At 29.9% G+C, this 24,028-nt stretch overlaps 4 protein-coding genes across 13 annotated transcripts; 2 read left to right on the top strand and 2 right to left on the bottom strand.

The window, feature by feature from the left end:
* The first annotated feature begins 2,435 nt into the window (after window positions 1-2,435).
* Window positions 2,436-4,373, top strand: LOC137812053 (small ribosomal subunit protein uS5c). Its single transcript, XM_068613941.1, has 2 exons — window positions 2,436-3,208; window positions 3,992-4,373. The coding sequence occupies exons 1-2, from the start codon at window positions 2,553-2,555 to the stop codon at window positions 4,239-4,241; spliced, it is 906 nt and encodes a 301-aa protein (XP_068470042.1). The 5' UTR covers window positions 2,436-2,552; the 3' UTR covers window positions 4,242-4,373.
* A 715-nt stretch (window positions 4,374-5,088) lies between these two features.
* Window positions 5,089-6,729, bottom strand: LOC137812055 (uncharacterized). The gene is made up of 3 exons (XM_068613942.1): window positions 6,562-6,729; window positions 6,303-6,460; window positions 5,089-5,727 (listed from the first exon to the last, which is right to left on the bottom strand). Exons 1-3 carry the CDS (start codon window positions 6,646-6,648, stop codon window positions 5,631-5,633), a joined length of 342 nt encoding a protein of 113 aa, XP_068470043.1. The 5' UTR covers window positions 6,649-6,729; the 3' UTR covers window positions 5,089-5,630.
* A 1,668-nt stretch (window positions 6,730-8,397) lies between these two features.
* Window positions 8,398-14,131, bottom strand: LOC137812051 (nonsense-mediated mRNA decay factor SMG7-like). 10 transcript variants are annotated; one of them, XM_068613939.1, is made up of 7 exons: window positions 13,771-14,002; window positions 12,368-12,443; window positions 12,135-12,278; window positions 11,676-12,052; window positions 11,459-11,581; window positions 11,154-11,359; window positions 8,398-10,553 (listed from the first exon to the last, which is right to left on the bottom strand). In XM_068613939.1, the coding sequence occupies exons 4-7, from the start codon at window positions 12,033-12,035 to the stop codon at window positions 8,555-8,557; spliced, it is 2,688 nt and encodes an 895-aa protein (XP_068470040.1). In that variant the 5' UTR covers window positions 12,036-12,052; window positions 12,135-12,278; window positions 12,368-12,443; window positions 13,771-14,002; the 3' UTR covers window positions 8,398-8,554. The 10 variants fall into 10 exon arrangements, with proteins under 10 accessions (XP_068470040.1, XP_068470039.1, XP_068470038.1 ...); XM_068613938.1 differs by having other exon boundaries at window positions 12,368-12,492; window positions 13,771-13,971; XM_068613937.1 differs by having other exon boundaries at window positions 12,368-12,449; window positions 13,771-13,971.
* Window positions 14,132-22,814: 8,683 nt separating this feature from the next.
* On the top strand, window positions 22,815-23,734 carry LOC137809769 (protein RALF-like 19). Its single transcript, XM_068610853.1, has one exon. The coding sequence runs from the start codon at window positions 23,113-23,115 to the stop codon at window positions 23,437-23,439; it is 327 nt and encodes a 108-aa protein (XP_068466954.1). The 5' UTR covers window positions 22,815-23,112; the 3' UTR covers window positions 23,440-23,734.
* Window positions 23,735-24,028: the final 294 nt, after the last annotated feature.

Below are 24,028 nucleotides of genomic sequence, written 5' to 3'. Positions count from 1 at the left end.
TCCTTTAATAAATTAAAAATATTTTACTTATTTAATAAAATAAATAATTGAATAAGTTTTCTTTATTTGAAAATCATTAAATAATTTTTATTTTCAAAGATAACGGTTACATAATTTTTTAATAATATTCTTATAAAATTATATATATTAGTTTATTTTATTTTCGATTTTTAATTAATTATTCAAAAAAAGAAATACAATTACGTATATATATATTAATTAAAAAATGTAAATACACCTATAATATACATGTATTTTTGTTGATATTAAATAAATATTATAAATAATGGACTAGACAAAATAAATTACACAATATTAGCCGAGAGACTATCGTGTTGTGTATCCATATTTTTTTTAATTTTATCGTAAATATATGTCTATGTTTTAAATATTATTACAAATTTATAATATAATATTCTTATGTATGTTAAAAATAGAATGCATGTAAAGAAAATGGAAAGATTGAAACAAAATTAGAAAAAAAGTGAATTTAAATATTTTTTGCTGAAAGATTAATTAAAATTTATGTAGCACAGACACTGACATGGATACGGAGATACGTAAAATCTCTAAAATGTAGGACACAAATCTATATATTATATAATTACGAATTACATAAATTGACAATAAAGATTTATGTGCACAAGTATGTTCCAGATTATTTTTTGGAGCAAAAAGATGTTTTTCATGACTGGTTCACAAGGATTTGTTTCTTATTTTTATAATCATAATAACAATTTATACAATAAAGTTTGAATTTTTAGAAAATTAATGTATTTTTCCTTTTTAAAATTGTGTTAGACCCATACTAAAATTGTCAGAAATCTAACAAATACTTTTTGAATTTGACACTTTACGAATACGTGTCCTATAGGTGTCATACGAGTGTCGGTGTCCGATATTCATCGGACACCGGCACGCCATTTAAGAGGAGTGTCCGAGCTTCATAGATTAAAATATAAAAGGAAAAAAATAGAACAAAAAGATGAGAATGAGAGTATGGAAAAAAGTGAAAAGAAAAGAGTGAGAATGAGAATGTGTGTCTCTCCAAAAAGAAAAAAAAAGGGATAAAAAAAATGAAATTTGAAATAAATTATTTTAAAAAAAATATGTTGTAACTAATTATTATAAGTAAGAGATTTTATTAGACGGATAAAATAATTTATTAATTTGATAATTATTATTTTTTAAAACATAAATTTGGAAAAAGTTATTAAATTGATCTATTAAATTAATTGTCATTTGTTTAGAAATAAAATTGGAAAAAAAAATTGTGTAAAAAAAAAATTATTACAAGAAAATCCTTATGGATAAAAGTAATTAAATAGTACTAGTGATAAACGTTTATGGAAAAAATAATAAGAAATTTATTTTCTATCATTCTCAATACGTTATTTAATAAAATATTAAAAATAATAAATTTGTACATTATGTTAGAAAAGTAAAAATAGTAAAGACTAAAACCACACTTTATATAAAAAAACTAAAAAAACTAAAGAAGCTTAATAAGGATTAAAAGCTAGAACTTACCATTTTAAAAATCACTACTTCCGGTAGCATTTCAAACACACTATAAATTACCAAAAAGAAGTTTAGTTACCAAACATTAAGAAGAATAGGGTCATAAAATATTTCATCCAGTAAAAATACATTTTTTTTTTAATTTGAATGGTATGGAATATTTTTTCTTTTTTTTTGGGGGCTTACAAAGGTTTAAATATGATTTTATTATTGGTAAAATAAACAATTTTTTAATTTTACAAAATTCAAAATTACTATTTATTTATTTATAATATTATTTGTTGAATAAAAAGTCAAATAACTATTCTAAACGACACTATTGGTGTCTATAATATAATGTTAACATGTAATACGAATAAAACAAATTAGGATTTCCACATAAATATTATTTATATATCTTAATATTAATTTCAAATTTTTACAGGATAAAAAATAGTTATTTATTTACACAGTGTTGAACTTGGATTTACTTTTACTCTCCTTAGTTTCGTTGACGAATAACTTTGGTCCTTTAAAATTGTCTTGCTCTTCTAAATTTCCAAAATTAACCAATTTTGCTCGAACACAATATATAATTCCAATATTAATATAATTATTAAACTAACAACGTTAAAACTTATTATTAAACATTTCTATTCATATTTTATGTAAATAAGTAATTTTAACATTGTCATAATTTACACACATGTCAATATTTTTGTTATAAAAAATCGAAAAAAATATTCACGACGCAAAAAAAATACTTAATTGAAATGCTTAAGACAAAAAGGAACATATTCATGAAATTATCAGAACTAAATTTAATTATAGTAATTTGAAATTGAATAAAATATATTTTCACTTTATAAAATTATTATTTGTCTCATCTAAAATTAAGAGAAGAAAAAAAGAGAATATTTTAGAAGAAGAAGAAGGAAATGCATATTTTAATGTTTTGAAATTTATTGATCTTAATTTGTTCACAAACATATAAGTTTTTGCTTTGAGTGTTGGTGAGGATCAGAGGATCAGGATAAGCTTTCCCTGTTTCCATGGCCGCACCTTCGCTTTCCTCTGCTCTCAGTTCCCTCTCCCTCTCCGCCTCTTCCCGCTTCTCTCTCCTCCCCTCGCCACCGCACACCGTCTCCCTCCTCTTCGCCAAACCCCAACACCACCCCTCCCTCCTCTGCGCCAAATGCAAACCCTCCGACGACATCGACACCTCCTTCTTCGACAACCTCAACCCGCAGGATGACATTGACTTCAATCCCCCGGAGCCCCCGGAGGGCTTCGTCGCCCCTCCCTCCTTCGACGATTCCCCCCTCGAGACGGAGGATGAGATCGCCGCCGCCTACGAGGAGCTTTACGGCCCCGCATTCAGCGGCGTCACCGTGCTCGGGAACGACGTCTTTGAAACGGACGCCCTGGTGAAGAAGGACACGGGGTTCGGGTCCGGCGGGAAGAAGGAGAAGATCCGCGACGGGTTCGAAGAGAGGGTGGTTCAGGTGAGGAGGGTGACGAAGGTTGTTAAGGGAGGGAAGCAGTTGCGCTTCAGGGCTGTCGTCATTGTCGGCGACAGGAAGGGCCAAGTCGGAGTCGGAGTCGGCAAGGCCAAGGAAGTCGTCGCCGCCGTTCAGAAGTCCGCCGCCAATGCCAGGAGGAACATCATAAAGGTGCCTATGACTAAGTACTCCACTTTTCCCCACAGGTACTTTCTCAACCTTACCTTACTCTGTATTTCTAAACTGTTTCTTTGTTTTGGTCACACTCTTATGCCATTATGATAATCTGCAAGTGTCTTTTGAATCCAACCCAAGATTGAATCGACGAGCTTTTTTATAATTAAATGTGAAAAAAATGAAATTGACTTTGTATATGTATGAGTTAAAAGTATAAATTTGGAAAAGTCGTTATTTTTTCTTCATGACTTTTTCTATTAAAAGTCTTAGGGAGAAGTTAGTCTCAGGTGTGGACATGGATATTGGCCTCTACTTCAGCTTTTGATCAAGTGTTAACTTTTCAATTGCGGTCGCAGTTTTGATGAGATTCATAGTATTTTGCATTTTAGTTCCCAAGATGCCAAAAATCTTGATGTTGTGTCCAAAATCAAGGACACGGGCGATTTTCTAAAGCCTTTGAAATGTCTGTGTTTTGCTTCTAGTGCTGCCTCTTGGATTGGATTGGAGTCCCACGTTATGCAGAATTAGACAAGCTGACTAACATATAAGTGAGAATTGTTTCGACGGTTGTTTTGGCAAGCAATTGTATAATTATTTTGGAAGTTCCTTATTACAAATAGTAATTGAAAAGCTTAGTTTCTTCCTGATAAGAGTTGGAACCTTTACTTGGAGTAGAAGTATGTGAATGACTCTGATATCTGCGAATCTGGATTGATTGACTTCAGGGCTCTTTATGAAAGAATGATGATTAGTTAAAACTATTGATGCTTCTAGATGGCTGCTACTTATTTTTCTGTTGTTTGTTTTTTTAGATCTGATGGAGATTATGGAGCAGCGAAGGTGATGCTTAGACCTGCTTCTCCCGGTACTGGAGTTATTGCAGGTGGAGCTGTGAGAATAGTTCTTGAAATGGCAGGAGTTGAGAATGCTTTGGGAAAGCAAATAGGGAGTAACAACGCACTCAACAATGCCAGAGCAACCGTTATTGCTGTGCAGAAAATGAAGCAGTTTCGTGAGGTTGCTCTGGAGCGTGGTATTCCAATGGAAGAATTATGGAAGTAATGGAATTTGGGAAGCCGATGTAACTTTTAGATTTCAATCGTTGTGATATAGAGCTGGTCATAATTCTCGTCAAGGAAGTGAAACAGTGTTCAATTTTTTTAATGTTTTCTGAAAATGAATAGTTTCTTCAAAGAGCTACTTGTTCTGATTGATTAACATATTCTTTACCTGCCTGTTTGAGTTGTATTTATGGTCGTTCAATTTATGCCTACCTTCACCGTATTTGAGGAATCAATCATGCTTATGTTCTTCATATCAACTTATGCGATTGAATTGATGTGAAAATCCAAGTAAAGAAAAATTATTATTTCTGGAGGGGAAATAAACGTCTATATATGATTGATGATAAACACAGGCCCCCTCATCTGCAAAATTACTTTTGTGGAGATGTTTTAGATTGTGTCAATTTCATAAGATATTTAATACGTTTTGCTTACACGTCTTAAACATGTATGTATATACTATGATTTTTCAAGTAAACTATAGTTCTTTGCTTCTGAATTGACGTAGATGGTCATTACACTAAACCGAAACGGCTAAAAAAAATACAATTGTTCATAGATAGAACATAATATGCTGAAATTTTCTTTTCATATTAGAAGACTTGGCTCTTAAAGGTACAGTCGATGTAGCGGTATTAGAAGATAAAAGTTAGATACTTGCCAATATTTCGGTCATTTATTATTGGATTGGATTGGGATGTCATCCCCATCAAGTTATTGCCTTCGAATGGGAACGAAGTTCCAGTCATCCATTCATTTCATAATATAAGATATCCTAAAACCTTATATATTATGAAGACTAGAAATAAAAATTTGATATATTATAAGGACTAAAACAAAATAGATTTGGAAAGACCAAGACATAAACCTTGGTTGATTTTGATGATAATACTTTGAGTTCAGTGTGTGGAGAGAGATAAACAAGCACACAAATATATCTGTGAGAGCTTGCATAAAAAACTACCAGAAGTCTAATTTGGCAAGAAATAATAAAAGCAAAAAAAGGGAATCTATACAACTTGCAACGTACAAGCTACAAGGTATCACTATAAAAAAAATGGAACAAAATTAAGTTATCCCCACATCACAACATAAACGGTGTCTTCATTAGATCACTACAGCATATCGAAAGAAACTAAATTCTTGTGGAAGTTTCCCCTGCAGATGCATCTGTTTCATCACACCATTAAAAAGATATATAGGGAGAGGGAAACAAGAGTAGCTGACAGAAGATAAACCTTTCGGCTGGTTCGTTTCCCTTAAGCAATCTGGAACATTTGGTTGCTGATCAATTCACCATGAAAGATTTCAACCGAAGTTTCCCTACACAATTCAAGAAAATGTCCCCGGAAATAATCTAAGTCTCGAGCAATATTCTAAGAAACAGTCATTTGCTCTTTTGGTTCTCCGAATGATCCTTATGCTCTAAGCCCATCTCACGCATTTGATGTTCAACAGAAACTAAACCAGTTTCTGCAAGAAACCTGCAGAGAAAATGTATTCAGTACTGCATAAAAAATTCATCAGAGAAAATTGTAAACAACTGAAATGGTGTCTCTATCGGACACACTATCAGACACCCAACATTAACACACCGATGCTTTTCACGACTTTACTTAAACATATGCTATTATGATACAACATGCATTTTCTTTTTATTTTCATTTTTGAAATCTTCCCTAAGAATGGAACACAACCACCTACAGAATCACAGTACACTAACTAATCATAAACACACACACGTCCTATCGATGCTATAGCACTGTGAAGAAAACTAAATTTGATTCATGAATTATAACATCATCAACCCATCACAATATTTTGCACTGCCATGTGATGTGGAGTACCAGCGCCAGACAAGGTTGACTCATACATAAAGCACAAAACTTGGCCTCACCTACTACAATAACAACACTACCAAGTTATGGACCTAGTTGATAAATGTTTAATTTGGAGTCCATTGGGATGCAAACTGTATAGGAAGCATGATGATGGACGAAATCTCAATTTCAACTTGAAAGCAATACAATTAACAGATAGGGAAGAATGATGAAAGTACCAGCTGAGAAGCAAGAATAGGGTGACGCAAATTAGAACAAAGAATGCAACATGGAACATCAACCATGAATCACTGGAAGAGAATGCCAAGGCCAGCATAACAGCAAGACAGACACCCAACATTAAAAAAGCCGACTTTAAAGTAATCCATGTAGGAGCCTGAATTAAAAAAGCAGCAGCAACAACAAAAATCACGCAAATCTAGTGAAAAAAAGGTATACAATTAAAAATAGAAGTGATCGCAGAGTGAAAATACGAACATTAACACCAGGGGCTAAAGCTCCAAGCAGAACTGCTTGGGCTGATGATACATCTCCAGTATCTGCTTCTGCATGCTGATGTTCCATCTTGAAACGCAAATCGTAATGCGTTGCTTAGGGTTTTTTGCTGTTGAATCAAATCCCAATTTCCCGTTAAACTCTCGTTCTACCATTTTTAGCCTTTTAGGTATAAAAAGAAAAGGAAAAAAAATTATGTGTAAAATTCATTGGGCTTTCAACAATGATCCAAATATTTGGGCTTCTCACTTTGGTATTTTGAGTTCAGCTTCTTCTTCCTGCACCCCTACGTTTTTCTTTCTGCATTCACACAATTTTCTAAATTCCAAAACTGACCTTGACCTTTTATTTGAAAAGGAACCGTGGGTTATCAGAAATTGGGATATGGGAGTGTGCTACGGATTCATCAATCCAGAACTGAATATTTTTTTTTCTTGATGAGGGGGTGTTCCAAAAGTAATTTTTGCATAAATTATTGATTTCTGGATTGCTGAATCCAGAAGCTTAATTTTGTTACGGATTGGTGAATCCGAAATATTTTGTTTTTGAATTATGGATTTCTGAATCTGGAATTCATATTTCCGTTATGGATTGGAGAATCCATAATGCGTTTTTTTGAATAATGGATCTTTGAATGTGAAATACATATTTTGAATTACGGATTGGTGGATCCCAAATTTTACCGGAAGTACCAATCCAAATTTTTTTCAGATTTCATAATCTAGAATGAAAATAAATAAATACAGTTCAAGTGCATTTTAGGATTTTTAAAAAATAATAGGGACAGTTTGATTTTTGCATAACATTGTGGGGGTGCAGGAAGAAAAATGTAGCGGTGCAAGAAGAAACTGTCTTACAGAAAGGTTGGAAACAGAAAGAAAAAAGAGCTTATTTCTATCATGGATTCATTTCACAGTTCAAGGTTATGTTATGTTAGCTTTTGTTACTACCGTAGTTTTATTGTGTATTTGGAAACAGCTGAAATGATGACTGTTTTTCTTTCAATTGTTTTTGTAAACATGTTCTAAAATAAATTAAAGTAAACTTCAATTTTAGTATTTACTTTAATCTTAATTCTTTAAAGTCTAGTGCTTTTTCCGGGTTATTTTTAGGAAAAGTTACATGCATCTTTTTCCAAATAGTTTTTACAGTTCTTCAAACTAAATTTAGGGAAAAAGATAGACATTAACAATATAAAATATTTTTACATGATCATTCAATTACAAATGATCAAGTATGGTAATTTTATTGGTTTTAAATAATTATCTGAAAGTTATTCTAAAAAATTAAAACTAAAATTTCGTATCCATAGTTAGTGCTAACTTTTAATACGAAGCTTTATTATCTAAATTATTGAAATTAAACTCTGATCATGAATAAAAAATCTAAATAATTATATTAACTTTTGTCTTTTTTATTAATATATTTTGGGAGGGAAGTAAGGTGACAAATCATACACATACACAATTACAACATTTTCCGAGAGTGTTTGTTTTCTTAGGGACAAAATTCTTTTTATTGTTATGGTAGGATCACAGTCATAATGTTTTTGAATGAAACTGGTTTTGAATGTACTATTGTCTGTTAGTTTCAACAACCATTATCTTTTAACTTGAAACCTTTACAATTGTTTTTAGTTTTAAGAACCCATGAGTTGGTTACCGTCACTGCATACACTTTCTTACTAATTATGATATTAGCCACCACAATAAGAAGGCTTATTTTCACTAGTCGCATATTTTGTACTCCCCATGATCATGCACTATGAAAATTTATGCTTAACCAATTAAAGGCTGAATAAAGGATTCTTCATCCACATTCTTTGAAATTCGTCTTTCATTGAAGAAAGGAAACTTGAAATACTACGCATTATAGATATATACATAGTGTTTGATACCTTTGTATTGTATGGAATCAAAGTCCCAGCAAGGTGTACAATTTTGAAATGATGTAAACGAGTTTCAGATGAGAAGTTTTAATTTCCCATGAATCTAGGCCCATTGAGATTGAGGGTAGGATCCTGCTGAAGTCTCCATTCCTTTTCCTTAAGGTGCTCTAGCAGAGGCAATGGCTCGTTTCTTTGTTCTGTCACATAACCACACCCATAAGGTCTTGGTCTTTGAAAATTGTGGAAGAGGTCGGTTAAGTGCTCACCAGCACCAAAAGCATAGGGATAACTTGGCTGCAATGGAAGGGGACCTAGTGGCTTCATATATGTGTACTGGTTAGAAGAGAGGGGATTACCCAATTGATCAAATTGGTTTAACTTGTGGGTATCATGATGGAGGAAGTTTTCATGATTTCCAAGAACATTCAAATAAGCAGGTTGCATCTGACTGTTGACCCTCTCAAGTGAGGGATTCTCTCTGTACCTACGCAGCCATTCAGAAGTGATTCTACCTGGTGGCGGCAGATATCCATTGGAATAATATGGAAAGCTACTGTCATATCCAATGGATCCATAAGTAGAACTCCAAGCTGAATAACCATTTACTGGTGATGCGTTGCCTGGCAATAATGGAGCAGACACACTAGATTGTACAATAACATCAGTGTACCAAGGAGCATTATCTGGTAACAATGGAGCAGAAGGAATTGGAGCAGTGTACGTAGCAGAAGAGGAGGGGAAGTTTGGAAACTCTTCCACTGAACTCATCACTGAATTTTGAGTTCCGTTGATAGAAAGATCAGTCAAGTATGTAGAAGCTAGTTCTTCAATGGGGTCCAGCCTATTGGTGCCCAACCCTCCTCTATCAAGGACCCATGCATTGAGTGAAGGATGACCAGCAGAGATTGGACCTTCAGAAAATGTGGGTGAATTTGATCCCTTCACTGAAGGTTCTTGTAATTGAATTAACTCGTTCATCCTTGAATTCAAAATGTCACCTTGAAATGGATTTTGTGCCAAGGGCAGAGATGCAGTACGATGCAGACAATCATCAGAAGGTAACACTCTATCCTCCTTTGCTTTTCTAGATGACATCTGCTCATCAGGGGAAAAAAGTATGTATGGTGGTACTGAATTATACCTAGCTAGAGGCCTGAATAGAATAACTTCTTCCTCTTCTTCTTCTACGACATAAGGTTTTTCGTTAGTGCTGGAACTACTTGGATTATCCCTTGTATCACATTTTCCACCTTCCCCAGTGTCTTTGCCAATTTTTTGATTCAGGTCATCCCTACTTGTCTTTTTGTTGGTGGACTCCAAATCTGTTTCCTTCTTCTGACATTCACCAGATCTCGCAGAACAAAATTTTCTTCCTAATTCATCACATATAATCCACTTATGCAAATTACTGGATTTCTTAGCAATCTTCATTGCTGCTTCACTCATGCGTTGAGTACGCAATTCAGTCCCACTCTCAAAGTTGTCAATGTGTTCCCATCCACTAGAGAAATCTAATGAGACATGTGAAAAAGCTACTAACACAAAGCCCCTCAATTCATAGTCTTCCCAAAGAGGGCTATTATCTACAAGCTTCTTGGTTTCCTTTCTATTCTCATTTACTTGATTTAGAAGTTCAACAAGCGCATCAAAAAAGTAAGATATACTTGTTTCACTCTTTCGATCAGTTGCATACAATACAATTGCATCAAGCATGCTTGCACACCACTCCACGAAAACAAGTACAGAAGGCAACAAGGGGCAGTGATTCAAAGGACTAGACTTCAAGCATCTTTCAACAAAACGACCCACCACAATAAAGGCAGCAGCTAATGCCAACTGAATCAGTACAAGCTGCTGACTATCACTAGAGTCTTTTGATTCATTTTTCTCATGTTTATCAATAAGATTCTGTAGTGTAAATATGAGCATGGAAACCATTTGCAAGGCTCGGAAAGGACCCTTTCTAGCTAAATCCATTTGTCCATAGGATTCTAACATGGTCTTTAGTTTTATATCTTCTAGCTCCATCATTTCATCTAACACTCCAATAGTAGATGCCAATGCAATGGGGAATTCCTCCAAACAGCTTCAAGAAATAAGGGGAAAATAACATCATTTCACATGTTGCAGAAATTGAAATAATGTTAATATTCATATATCAAGATATTTTATGTTTCACATGTTTTGGTTGGCAAAATGTAACAATAATTATCTATCTTTACTTGATATTTACTCCCAAAGTTATCAATGTATAATATGCAAGCAAATGTCTATTTCTTATCGTTGGAAAATTATTTGTTCAGTGAATACGTTTCCAGCAACTTCCTGGGACTAACAAATGTATAGATAGTAGTATACATGCAGATCAATTAAAATTTTACGGAAGTGTAAATTCATCACGGTGGTAAAGATTGGTATATTGCCTATTCCAAAAGAATTGAAGATAAAAACATTCAAAAAATAATACATTAATTTCAAAGATGCATTATGTCCTATGAAACACATGAAGGAATGATACGTTATCAAGGGCTAACTCAAAATTAAAAGAATGTAAAAATGAAATACTATTTAAAGATACATAACATGCATGATTCAATTTGACACCAAGGGAGGGAATTCAAACTTAAAATGACAAGATAAAATAGCAAGACAATTCAAGAAAAAAATAATTGAAACCAAGATGTACCTCGTCGTTATGAAGAGATAACTAATTGTTCTGACTGTTAGAGACCATAACTTTGTGTTAGTAAAATTATTAGTTCCTTCAGACATGTTGCAATTTGAGTTATCATCACTTGACCTCGCTCCAGTCTCTTTAATGATCCTTTGAGAAGGTTTCAAGAAATCAAAGCAGACTTCATTGGAATCATCTGGCAAATGAGATGACCTGTTCTGCAAGATCATTAGAGATGACACCTTCCCAAGTTCAGAAACATTAAGCATGGATAAAAACCAATTTAAGTTAATTCAAGAACTTAAATATCATCTTACTTTTTCCAATAGTAGGATAAGATTATCCCAGGCATCGGGAAAGGGTTCTTTAACAGCTAAACTTCTCACACAGTGATACAAAGCAAGAAAGTCATCTCCAATATATGTTGCTAATACAGCCAACTGCAAAATGAACGCCAAGGAAGAGAATAGATGAAAAAACTTTTTTCTTGAGCAAAAGATCTAGAGCTAATTTTAAACTAATATTAAAGTTTACCTGGTTTTGAGGGTTTCCACTATCTGGCCAAATCCTTGTTGCTTCCAAGTAATGTGTGGCAGCAATTGACCAATTTTGCTTTTGAGAATCAAGGTTTTCATATTGTTGTATATACCTGGCCAGATCCCCCATACAAACTAAGCAGCGGTGACATAAATATTGACATTTCAACATGGATTCTGGTTCAAAAGAAGTTGAAACACAACCTTTCTTATGAAACAAAGCCTCTTCTGGGACTCCATAATGTTTTCTGACTTTTACAATCAGAGTTTGGTAAAACTCAGTAACTTTTGAAAGAAATGACCTAAATTCTTGTACATAACTGTCATTGTTTATCTGCACAACACCATCTTGCAACATTCCTGATTTCTTGTTCTCTGCATTACCAGAGCATTTCTTAATTATTTTTCGAAATTCATCAATATGCTTATAGTGAAGCTTCCACAAGCAATATTCAACCTCTTGAAGTTCCGAATGAGTGTGGTTACTGAGAATTTCTCTCTCATAACTTGACCTGATGTTACTATACAAGGCTAGAACATCAGAGTGTAATGGACCTTTAAAATGGATCAATGCCCACAACTGCCTTTCAGAATTCCCAATCTGAGCATGACACAAGTTCAAAATTAAGGATATTGAAGGAAATTTTTCCTAAGCTTTTATAGCTAGGAATGATAGTTTCAGAATGTTACCTCAAAGAGAATTTGCTTTTCTTTATGACCTCCAGAAAGAGAAGAATTAGTTGCCATGGTCGAAATTAAAGGTCTCCTTCAGCTTGTCACAAAATGAAGTACCTAGCCCATTAGTATTCTGGTATCTTTCCAAGTGCAAGGACAGAAAAATAAATAGAAATGCACACATCAAAAGATAGGAATATAAACTTCTGCTCAATTTCAACAAAGTACAAAAGTTCTAGATATAAGGACTTCAGCATCACAAGTATGAAGTTTTAACTCCATTGTAAACTAAAAGTACATTGAGTTGGGAAAAACAAAAATGAGTCTGAATTGGTTACCCCGTCTGTAAAAGTTTATAATATGCCACCAGCAAACAGAAAGTAACACTATCAAAATATTGTTTGAATAAACTTCTCCATAAACACTTAAAAAGAAATGAAAATAAAAAGATAAAACGAAATAAGTTTCTTCCTAGGATAAAATTAGTTAGGGCATGAATTAAAAAAATTAATATGAGAGAATTCCTATTAAGTAACTTATGTACAAGTTAATTTTTTGTGTACTTCTTTTCTTATTTTTTTCATAAAAGTGTTTATGCCCTAATTATAATAATTAAGATATTTCACTTTAAGTAAAAGCAATTAGACAGCAGCACTCTTTGGTGATTTGCATTGAAATTTGAAATTAGTGCAGTTTTAATTCTTCAAATGAAGTGTGCAGGAAGAAAGGGCATAAACTCAATACCACTTAATAGCATCATCACCTTGTAATGGTAAAGTTATACTCGCTAACAAGGAATAAAAAGAATGACACAAAGACTTTCCAATTACGACCTTCTTTCTACCAAATTCCTCTCATTCTAAACTTAAAATCTGATGCTAGTAGTCTGAGAGTTCCAATCGGAGACAAAATTAGCAAAAAGACTAAAATTTGAAGGGAAAGAGTAAAACAATAAAGCACACGGTACCAAGGGCATGATTACCAAAAATCAACCAAAACACAATTAATAATCAATCCAACTAAGTATAAGCCAAGATCTCCCTGATTCCAACATGAAGGGGAATAATGATCATATTTGAGTCCTCAGATGAGTACCCTAATCATCTTTACGGACAAGCAAACAGAATGGAAACTAGCTGAATATGACCCTTCTAAAAATTAAGGTATCAGTCGGAGACAGAGTAAAAAACCAGTTTTGTCTGTGCAACATACGGTAAAACACAATTTGGAGAACAAAAGGGAAAGAAAGAATTGAGGGGGTTAGAAGTTTGATTACAACACCGAGACCCAGATAGCAGAGGGTGAAATTGTTAATTGGTAGATCAAGATTGAAGAAATTTTGTTGAGTGAAAGTGAAAGAGAAAAAAGAAGGAGATTAAGAAAGTGGAAGAGAAAAAGAATCTTAGATAAAGAATTACCTTATTAAGAAGAAAAAGCTGATTAAACATAAAGTGGTGGAATGGTAGTGCAGTGAGGGAGGGGGAGCTAATGTTGGAAGCGGAAAGGAGTCCCAATCATGGAAACCTAACCAACGAATAAAATTGACCTTTGGAGGAAAGGAAGTAGAAAGGAAAATGGAGGCAAGTGTGGTGCTGTTTCAGTTTGTCAAATGGAAAAAAGGAACAACCTGCTTCATCATCAAACTATCTTAATCATTTTTTGTCTTTTAATATTGTTTTAGATATTTATGCCTCATCATCATCACTCACTAAATATGCAAGATCACTTCTAAATCAATCCAACGTTATTACTCTACCTTCCAATTATCCTCTGCTTCACGCTGCACCGCGTCAAATTCTATACTCTCATAAAATTCTATGAATCCAGTACCATCTAAATTTTAAATAATAGCTTTAAGATTTCATGTCGGGTCGACACCTGTCCAGTTTAAGAAAAAAGATTAAATATAAACAATTTTTTAAAAATTAATTTTTTAGATTAAAAGCTTTGTTATATAAATTATGTACATATATTTTATTTGACTCCACCTGTTTTAACACCTTTAACGTAATTAATACTAGCCTGACTCATCAAGTCTACCCATTTTTTTCTACTTGTGTTTACACATTACATTTTCCTTTATTTTGGCAATGACTTAGTTTAGTGTCTTCTTTATTGTGTTTACTAATAATAATAATTTTACTCTTATTAATTTTATAGTAATAAATAATAATAAATATTATTAATAAAATAATAAATGTTAATTATGCAGATATAATAATAAATAATAATAATAAATAGTTTTATTTTATTTTTTCACTTAATTTTCATTCTTTCTTTATTCTTTGTTTTTTTTCTTCTTCCAACCAAACGAAACATTATGATGGGTTTGAAAGTGACAAAGAAAGAAGTGGAAATCATTGATCTAGAAGATGGAAGAAGAATAGAAAATTATGAAAAAAATCTTACATTATTACATTTTTCAAGTAAAACAAGAGAGAAAAGAGTGAAAAAGGATGTTATGACAACATATTAATTATATCACTTTAAAAAGGAAGTAATGTTATTGATTTTCATGATCAAATGACTCCTTAAATTTGTATTTTTTTTATAAAATAATAAATATATTAATGAATACGATTATTAAAAATAAATTAAACAATTTATTAGAAAATTAAACTTCACATAACTTCTCTTCTATTTTTTTCAATCAAACAAAAAATTTCTAATTATGTTTGTTTCTTCTCTCTTCCATTATCTTCTATCTCTATTAATTATTTTGTTTATGTTTGACCAAATTGCCCACAGAAGCATGCATGAATTGGAGAAGAGAGTGATGGGTAGTTAAAGAGTTGGAGGGTTGGCCAATGTTTTAAATTTCCATGTTTGCTTATGTTTGAAGATGTCTTTTTCTGACCAGTGCTGAGTCACATAGAATGAAGTCATCTTATTTGAATCCCTATTATTTTTCTTTTATTTCAAATCAATTTATTATTATTATTATTATTATTATTTATTATTTATTATTTCTTGTAGAGTGGTACTAGACGAGAAAACATACATGACTTGTACTTGTATGTATAGAACTGCTTACCATAAATTTCGGTAAAATTCGTGATATATTGAGAACTTTTATAAGTTATATAATTATTTGACATTTTTTGTTATATTGTGTTTGATAATTATTTTTTTGATTGAGATATTAATATTTTTTATTATAAATAGGTTGTTAACAAATTATATATTTGAATTTGGGTTGTTAAGACGTGTTCTTCAAGTTGAAATATTATGCGATGTCTGTGGAAGACTTCTTGACATGTAACGTAATTTTATAAGTAATAACGATTAGAGATAATACTTACTTCACTTTCATTAACGATAAAATTAAAGAATAAAAATGAATTAAAAATATAAAACTTTTAAATAGTAAATGGAATAAAAAAAAGTCAAAAAATGTTCAAAATTTATGAAAATTTTAAAATTTAATTAAATTTGTGTTATGTATGAATTTTTTTATAAAATTTTATTAAAATATAATTAAATGTTTTTTATTTAATTTGATGTGATAAGATTGGTGAGTATGGATTGTGTGAGAAGGGAAAGGTGGACACATGTTTACGTAGTTGTTGTTAGGTTAGTGATTGACGTTGATTTCGTGCCAAAATTCAAACCTCATTATTGTTACTAAATCTGTTGCCAGTTTCCCATGTATCCCCTAATTTTCCATGTTACACTGTGCCTAACCTTGTAAATATAACTATTTTGATTCAATGGGGTTCTTCTAAAAGATTAAGAGAATCTTATTACACAATTCACTTTATAAGGTTTTAATTTAATTTTTTAAGTTTTATTGAATTATATCATTTTTAAAGTTTTTTCCAATTTTTATTTTAATAAATTTTATGCATTTATGTTCTCATCAATATTTTATTTAATTATTAATAGAAAAATAAATTTTTAATTATAAAAAATTATTAAATAGAAATCAATTTTAGAAACTAAAAATAATTAGTAAATTAAATTTGGTAGAAAAATCTTGGTAACTAATTAGATACCAATTTAAAAATTATTTATCAATAATAGAAATTAATTTAGAAATCAATATTTTATTTAGTTTTTAAAATTATCTAAGTTAATATAATAATTAATTTTTTTTTTTTCTAAATCTGGTTTCTATTTAATGATTTTCTTATAGTGATGATTCAAAATTTCATTTAAGATTTGAATTTTATTTTTTTATGCACTACAAGAAAATCATGAAATAAAAATTAATTTTAGAAATAAAAATAATTAGTTGTTATACTGACTAAATTAGATACAATTATTTAGATTCTAAATTTGATAGCTAATTAAATACAAATTTATAAACCATTTAACAATAATACAAACTAATTTAGAATATTTTTTTTAAGTTTCTAAAATATATCTAATTTAGTCAGTATAACAACTAATTATTTTTTGTCTCTAAGATTGGTTTCTATTTCATGATTTTCTTGTAGTGATGTAATATAAAATAAAATATTTTATAAAATCAATTTAATATATACAATTTGTAATGTAAAAACTTTAATTATTTAATTATATAAAATAAAATACAACACCATGTTTGCATTTGGATTAACATTATTTACCCATATGGAAAAGTGGCTATGATACATGTTTGGATCCATGAATTTATGAGAAAATGAGAGAGAAAAATATAAGATTCTTTGTATTAGTTTGAAGAAATAAAAGCAAAACAGAAAGATAGGTAACTAAAGTGAGAGACGAAATTACTCTGGTTTTTTATTCTATTCTGCATGCAAAACATTTTGCAGATATTCTTGCATGTATGCGAGATTCCTAAAAGTTGTAGATCAATCGTTTCACGGTCTTGTGTTTGAATTTGTCATTTAAAACACTTTTAATCCATTACCTTGGCTCACCTTGGTATTTGGTAGAGTTCTTCATTATCGCTTGAACTTTGGTGTTGTAGAGCTTATATCTTCAATCTGCTGTCGTTTTTTCTCTGCATGAATATTAATCATGTGGAAACCTCCAAGAAGGTTTAGAAACAATTTTGTGGTAATTAGTAGTTGCATCTCTGTCAAATGCATAGTCTTTCCAGTCATTTGGTTATCGTCTGTGACTTTGCTTAACGAGTCTGGAGTCTTTGCTTTACATGGTTTGGAGTGCCGTTTGTATTTCTCCAGGATTCTAAGACAAACTTTTTTCAATTCATGAGATATCAGGCTTCTACTTCGGAGGACGTTGTTTGAGGTACAATTTGGGTCGGTGTAGTGAGCGAAATTTGGAAGCATAGGAATTCTGTCATTTTCAATAGGGGAGTGACAAATGCGGTAGAAGTGTTTGTTTTGACGCAAGTAAAAGTTTGGTCTTGGAGTTACACAAAGTCTAGTTGTGATCTCTTTCCTTACTCAAATTGGGTTCTGAATCCTTTGTACGGTATGAAGATGATCCGTTAATGTTTGTTGCATTCTGGTAGACAGTTCTAGATAGAAAAATGGTAGTGTTATTTATGTATAAGGGTTGGACTACACCTTAAGTGATTCCATTTATTGATTTTTTTATTGCTATAAAAAAAACAATATGAGGAATACTCCTTTAACAATTTCCAATTGAAAATGATTGAGAAACAGTGTATATAGGTACATAACCCTGAAGGTGGGTTGAGCATTTGAGTGGAGGGAAAGAATATTGGAAGAAAGTTGTTGGGAGTGAGTGTAGATGCAATTATATATGCAAAGTCATGATTGATGTGTGGGATTATTACAGACACCCATATGAGATTTTGAATATTGTTTACAATTCCAAATTGGCATTGCAACTTTTAGATGTGAACAACCAAATATACCATTTATTTATTTGCAATGAGAAAATGATACACTAATAATCTCTCCAGGTTATCCAAGTTCACAAGCATCAACAAAGATAACAATTTCAACCAAAGTTTTTGACATTTTCAATGAAAATGAAATTCACTTTATATATATAGAGAGAACTTCCCAAACAATAAAGAATGACCAGAAAAAATAATAATAACATTGCATGATCATCGTGCTAAAAGGTAAAGAATTGAGAAATACCTAAGCAATTTTGAACAGGTAAAACTAGACATTCTAAGGATTTTATATACTTGAATCTTTACTTGTAATAGTCGCAATATCTCACTTTCTCCTTTTCTTAAACTTTTGCATCCAAAAGGCACTCTTAAATTTGATTTACATAGTTATTTTTAATTGCATGTATAACATGAAAATTTAAAATTATTCATTACCTTCTCAACGGGTCTTATTAACAAATGCTAAATGGAAAAATATCATTTGATTTCAAAATGAAAATATTATTGTGAATTCCTTTTTAAAACTACTAAGATGATTAATTATTAAAAGTATTGAGTTATTATGATAATTGACACACATTAGTTAGTATATGTAATTTAATAATTAACAATTTATAATTAGGTGCTAGCTAATTTTTTTAACTCTCTACTAACACTTCAACTATTTTGTCTCCTGAATAACATTAGACATTTAGTTACCTTAGTTGTTGATTTATTGTTGAATATCACATATAGTATTACTACTGGCATAAATTTATTTAAATGAAATTTGATATGTAGAAAGACATAAAAAATAAAAGAGAAGATAAACACTACAAGAAAATCATGAAATAGAAACAAATTTGGTTGTTAATTAGATACCAATTTATAAACTATTTAATAATAATAGAAATTAATTTAAAAACCAATTTTTTTTTAATTTTTAAAATAATTTTGTAACTAATTATTTTAATTTCTAAAAATTGATAAGACTGATAGTAATAGTAATAAAACAAAAAAAGTAAGCAAATTGGAAGGTCACTCTTTATTACTTAAAAAGTTATATGCTATGAAATTAGGAATTTCATCCCACCAAATATAATTGTTTATAGTCTCAAAATCAAAATTAACTAACCTATCAACATATCCGCTATTAAAATGTGAGAACAATGAAAGACCAAGAAAAATCACATAAACAAAACATTTCCTCCATCTATTGCCATAGCCTCTATGCTACTATTTTCTCATCAGGAAAACCTTTAGACCGAATTCAGAATCACCTTTAATCCTAACAAACTTCCAAACCGTTTTTCCTCGACGTGCTACTAAAATTTCAGAAAAAAAAATCAATTTCTTACAAATATATTACCACAAGAAAATCATGAAATATAAACCAATTTTTAGAGTCAAAAAATAATTAGTTGCTATAGTAATTAAATTATAGATCTTTATATACTAAATTTTTTTTGGTTTTTTAAATTAGTTATGGTTTCTAAATTGGTGTCTAATTAACAATCAAGATTTTTACTACCAATTATTTATATTCTAAATTTGGCAGCAAAAACTTTGGTTGTTAATTAGACATCAATTTAGAAACCATTTAACAATAATAAAAACTAATTTAGTAACTAAAATTTTTTTAGTTTCTAAAATGATCTCCAATTTAGTCAACTAATTATTTTTAATCTTTAAAAATTGGTTTTTATTTCATAATTTTTTTGTAGTGCATACTTAGAACCGATTCAATTCCCTATCTAACACCATTTACATCTTTATTTCCCTATCTAGCACCCTTTTGTTTTTATTTCCCTATCTAGCACCCTTTTGTTTTTATTTCCCTATCTAACACTCTTTGATTTTTTATTTCTCTATCTAGCACCATTTTAAAAATAAATAAATAAATAATAAATTATTATTTTTTTAATAATTTTAATTTTGAATGCATTAAAAAATAAATATTTTTAATGTTTAAAATAATTAGAAATATAATTAATGAATAAATAAATGAGTTTTTACGAAATAAAAATAAAAAAGTAATAAATTAAAAATGTTTAGTTTAAAATTATTTTTTTTAAAATGAAGAAAATAAAAAATTAAACTCTACAACAACATAAAAGTTGAATCTATAAACATAAATTAGTATTTATTTTTATTATTATTGATGATGTAATCATGTTAATTTCAAGTAAAAAATACCGGACATATTTATAAAAAAAAACAAAGTCAATTAGTATTAATTAATAGTGGACACATAAATAATATTGAAGTGTTTACCTAAATGCAAAATTCTAAAAAAAACTAATACAAATGTTACACTTAATGCTTAAAAATGAGACAAAAAAATAAGTATAGAAAATAAAAACATCAACAATAAAATAAAAACAAAAAATAGATATAAATAAAGAATGACAGAAAAAAAATAACAACTAAAAACATAAAAGATATAAAATAAAGGCAAAACAAAATAAGATAAAGATAAAAGATATAAAAAAATTCAAACAAGATAAAGATAAGAGATATAAGGCGATATTAAATAAGTATATGATCATAAAAAGGAAAATAAATAAAAGATGATCATTCATTTGATATTTTCTTCAGTGGTACATTAAATAGTTTATGCAAAATGAAACATAATTAATGACGAGAATTGCACAATTCAGTAATTTTTTTTTATAATTTTAATTTTGAATGCATTAAAAAAATATATTTTTAGTATTTAAAATAGTTATAAATATAATTAATGAATAAAAACATAAATAGAAATAAATAAAGAAAGGCAGAAAAAATAATAATAACTAAAAACATATTAAATGAATGATCATCTCTAATTTATTTTCCTTTTTATGATCAACATATACTTATTTAGTATCGTCTTATATCTCTTATATTTATCTTGTTTTGATTTATTTGATTTTTTTTATATCTTTTATCTTTATCTTATTTTGTTTTTCCTTTATTTTATACCTTTTATGTTTTTAGTTATTATTATTTTTTCTGCCATCTTTATTTATTTATTTATGGTTTTTGTTTTTATTTTATTGTTGTTATTTTTATTTTCTAGACTTATTTATTTTTGCATTTTTTTCTTCTCATTTTTAAGCATTAAGTGTAACATTTGTATTAGTTTTTTTTAGAATTTTGCATTTAGGTAAACACTTCAATATTATTTATGTGTCCACTATTAATTAATACTAATTGACTTTGGTTTTTTTTATAAATATGTCCTGTATTTTTTACTTGAAATTAACATGATTACATTATCAATAATAATAAAAATAAATACTAATGTATGTTTATAGATTCAACTTTTATGTTGTTGTAGAGTTTAATTTTTTATTTTCTTCATTTTAAAAAAAAATAATTTTAAACTAAACATTTTTAATTTATTACTTTTTTGTTTTTATTTTGTAAAAACTCATTTATTTATTCATTAATTATATTTCTAATTATTTTAAACATTAAAAATATTTATTTTTTAATGCATTCAGTGTAGCATTAACTGTAACATTTGCATTAGGTTTTTTTTTAGAATTTTGCATTTAGGGGTAGACACTTCAATATTATTTACGTGTTCACTATTAATTAATACTAATTGACTTTGGTTTTTTTAATAATTATGTCCTGTATTTTTTACTTGAAATTAACATGATTATATCATCAATAATAATAAAAATAAATACTAATTTATGTTTATAGATTTAACTTTTATGTTGTTGTATAGTTTAATTTTTTATTTTCTTCATTTAAAAAAAAATAATTTTAAACTAAACATTTTTAATTTATTACTTTTTTAATTTTTATTTTGTAAAAATTCATTTATTTATTCATTAATTATATTTCTAATTATTTTAAACATTAAAAATATTTATTTTTGAATGCATTCAAAATTAAAATTATTAAAAAATAATAATTTATTATTTATTTATTTATTTTTAAAGTGGTGCTAGATAGGAAAATAAAAAATAAAAGAGTGCTAGATAGGGAAATAAAAACAAAAGGATGCTAGATAGGGAAATAAAAACAAAAGGGTGCTAGATAGGAAAATAAAGATGTAAATAGTGCTAGATAGGGAATTGAGCCACTTATAACCACCAAAAAGATTACTTTGATTTTAAAAAAAATGCCTCAGAAGTATATAGAAATTGTTTTAGAATGTTTTCAGATGTAACAACAATTGTTTTAATACAATCTATTTTTTTTTTCTTCAGAAAATATATATTTTTTTTCATTCTATTATAATTAAAAGTAAAAAATTGTTGCTTTGGACCTTGGTTCACATGATCCAAAATAAGAGCCCAATTGACGGTGGATACTGACACTACCTTTGAAGGTCACAACCTTTTTTGTAATAGACTTGAATTTCTATGTATTTTCTAAGAAAAAGTTTTAAAGTTCAACTATAATAAAATATTCTACTGAACATGACTTTTAAAGGTGACTATTACAGAAATGAACAAACCTATTATTTACGTGTCAATGTTGTATACATTACTCTTTATTATTTGATTTGTTACATTTGTGAAAAACGTTGGACAAATATAATGAGCACATTTCCAATTATAGTAACTGGCAGTAGATGATTATTATTAGTTAGATAGACACGTTCCTTTGAATTTATAGCACGTTCATGATGCATGGCACATGCACTTCATGATTTTCGCAATAAAGCAGGACATGGAAAGCTGAGGAAGAGGACCATTCTGTATTTGGCATAAAGTGATAAATTTGAAGTCACAAGAGAGAAAGGAGGAGGAAGAAACGGGCAGAACCAAAGATTAGGTTAAATCACAGGTAAGAGAGCCACGAAACTCTGCACCCTACAAACTCTATCCTTTTTTAACCTTACAAACTAAACTACCTACCCAACCCTTTTCTCCTATATCCTCTTGCTCCCCTCCTATACGAGGAAGGGCAGGGATAAAGGCAAACACAGAGGCTTTCGTTTTCTCTTTCTCTTTTCCCATTCGAATAAGAAGTAACACAAAAACTCCCTTCTGAAATGAAGTGCAAGGTATGGCTCTCTTTCCTCCTCTTGGCCATGGCCTTGGCCATGGTGGCTGAAGCTTCCAAAGTTCATGAATTTGGGTTCCCTGGAGCTGGGATGGATCTGGTTGGAGATGACAATGAGATGCAGCTAGATTCTGAGTCCAACCGTCGCACACTGGCGGGGCGAGAACAATACATCAGCTATGGTGCCCTCAATGCCAACCAAGCCCCGTGTGGTAACCGTGGAAACTCCTACTACAATTGCCAGGATAGGGGTCGTGCCAACCCTTACTCTCGTGGTTGCAGCCAAATCACGCATTGTGCTAGGGACACCGATTAAATCAAATCCAGACACCAATATATAGTAATAACAATAATAATAATATCTCTCTATATATATATATATTATCTATCATAATGTCATAATAAATGCTGTCTCTGGCTTTTCTTCTATCAATTCAGATTCTTCAATAACTTTACGTTTATACTACAGCCCTCCATTATCAACACCTTATATTGTATTTTCCAGGGAGGTTCATTATGTAATTCTCACTGTCTGCGATCGATGTTCATTATGTAATTCTCACTGTCTGCGATCGATGATAATGTAATAATGTCATTCCTCTCTCTCTATATATATATACACGTGTGTATATTCATGTTAAGTAACTTGTGTAATCTCTTGTTTCAAACATAGCACATAGAGTTCTTCTTAGTTACTTAAAAAAGAACATTCTGTTGTAAATTCAAATTAGTTTTATAAGAAAGTTAAATGATTTTTTAACTTCTCTTAAAAAATGGTTTTAAATTTCATTATTTTTTTTATCGGCAAGTTATTCATTAAGTAATTTTAGTTTGCAAAAAAGTTCTTATTTCCCTATAAATGTTTGTGAACAAATTATAATCATGTCACTACAAGAAAAACTTGA

The sequence above is a fragment of the Phaseolus vulgaris genome, chromosome 2 (assembly GCF_000499845.2).
Source record: "Phaseolus vulgaris cultivar G19833 chromosome 2, P. vulgaris v2.0, whole genome shotgun sequence".
NCBI classification, from domain to species: Eukaryota; Viridiplantae; Streptophyta; class Magnoliopsida; order Fabales; family Fabaceae; genus Phaseolus; species Phaseolus vulgaris.
This window is presented reverse-complemented; position numbering and strand designations above follow the sequence as displayed.

Excerpts from the sequence above, each read along its gene's own strand:
- LOC137812053 (XM_068613941.1), top strand. The coding sequence starts at position 2,553 with ATGGCCGCACCTTCGCTTTCCTCTGCTCTCAGTTCCCTCTCCCTCTCC. Across the intron at positions 3,209-3,991 it reads TACTCCACTTTTCCCCACAG|ATCTGATGGAGATTATGGAG; the intron begins GTACTTTCTCAA and ends TTGTTTTTTTAG.
- LOC137812055 (XM_068613942.1), bottom strand. The coding sequence starts at position 6,648 with ATGGAACATCAGCATGCAGAAGCAGATACTGGAGATGTATCATCAGCC. Across the intron at positions 6,461-6,561 it reads CTTTAGCCCCTGGTGTTAAT|GCTCCTACATGGATTACTTT; the intron begins GTTCGTATTTTC and ends TTTTTAATTCAG. Across the intron at positions 5,728-6,302 it reads CTATTCTTGCTTCTCAGCTG|GTTTCTTGCAGAAACTGGTT; the intron begins GTACTTTCATCA and ends TTTTCTCTGCAG.
- LOC137812051 (XM_068613933.1), bottom strand. The coding sequence starts at position 12,424 with ATGGCAACTAATTCTTCTCTTTCTGGAGGTCATAAAGAAAAGCAAATT. Across the intron at positions 12,279-12,367 it reads AAAAGCAAATTCTCTTTGAG|ATTGGGAATTCTGAAAGGCA; the intron begins GTAACATTCTGA and ends TGTCATGCTCAG. Across the intron at positions 11,582-11,675 it reads GTGGAAACCCTCAAAACCAG|TTGGCTGTATTAGCAACATA; the intron begins GTAAACTTTAAT and ends TTCATTTTGCAG.
- LOC137809769 (XM_068610853.1), top strand. The coding sequence starts at position 23,113 with ATGAAGTGCAAGGTATGGCTCTCTTTCCTCCTCTTGGCCATGGCCTTG.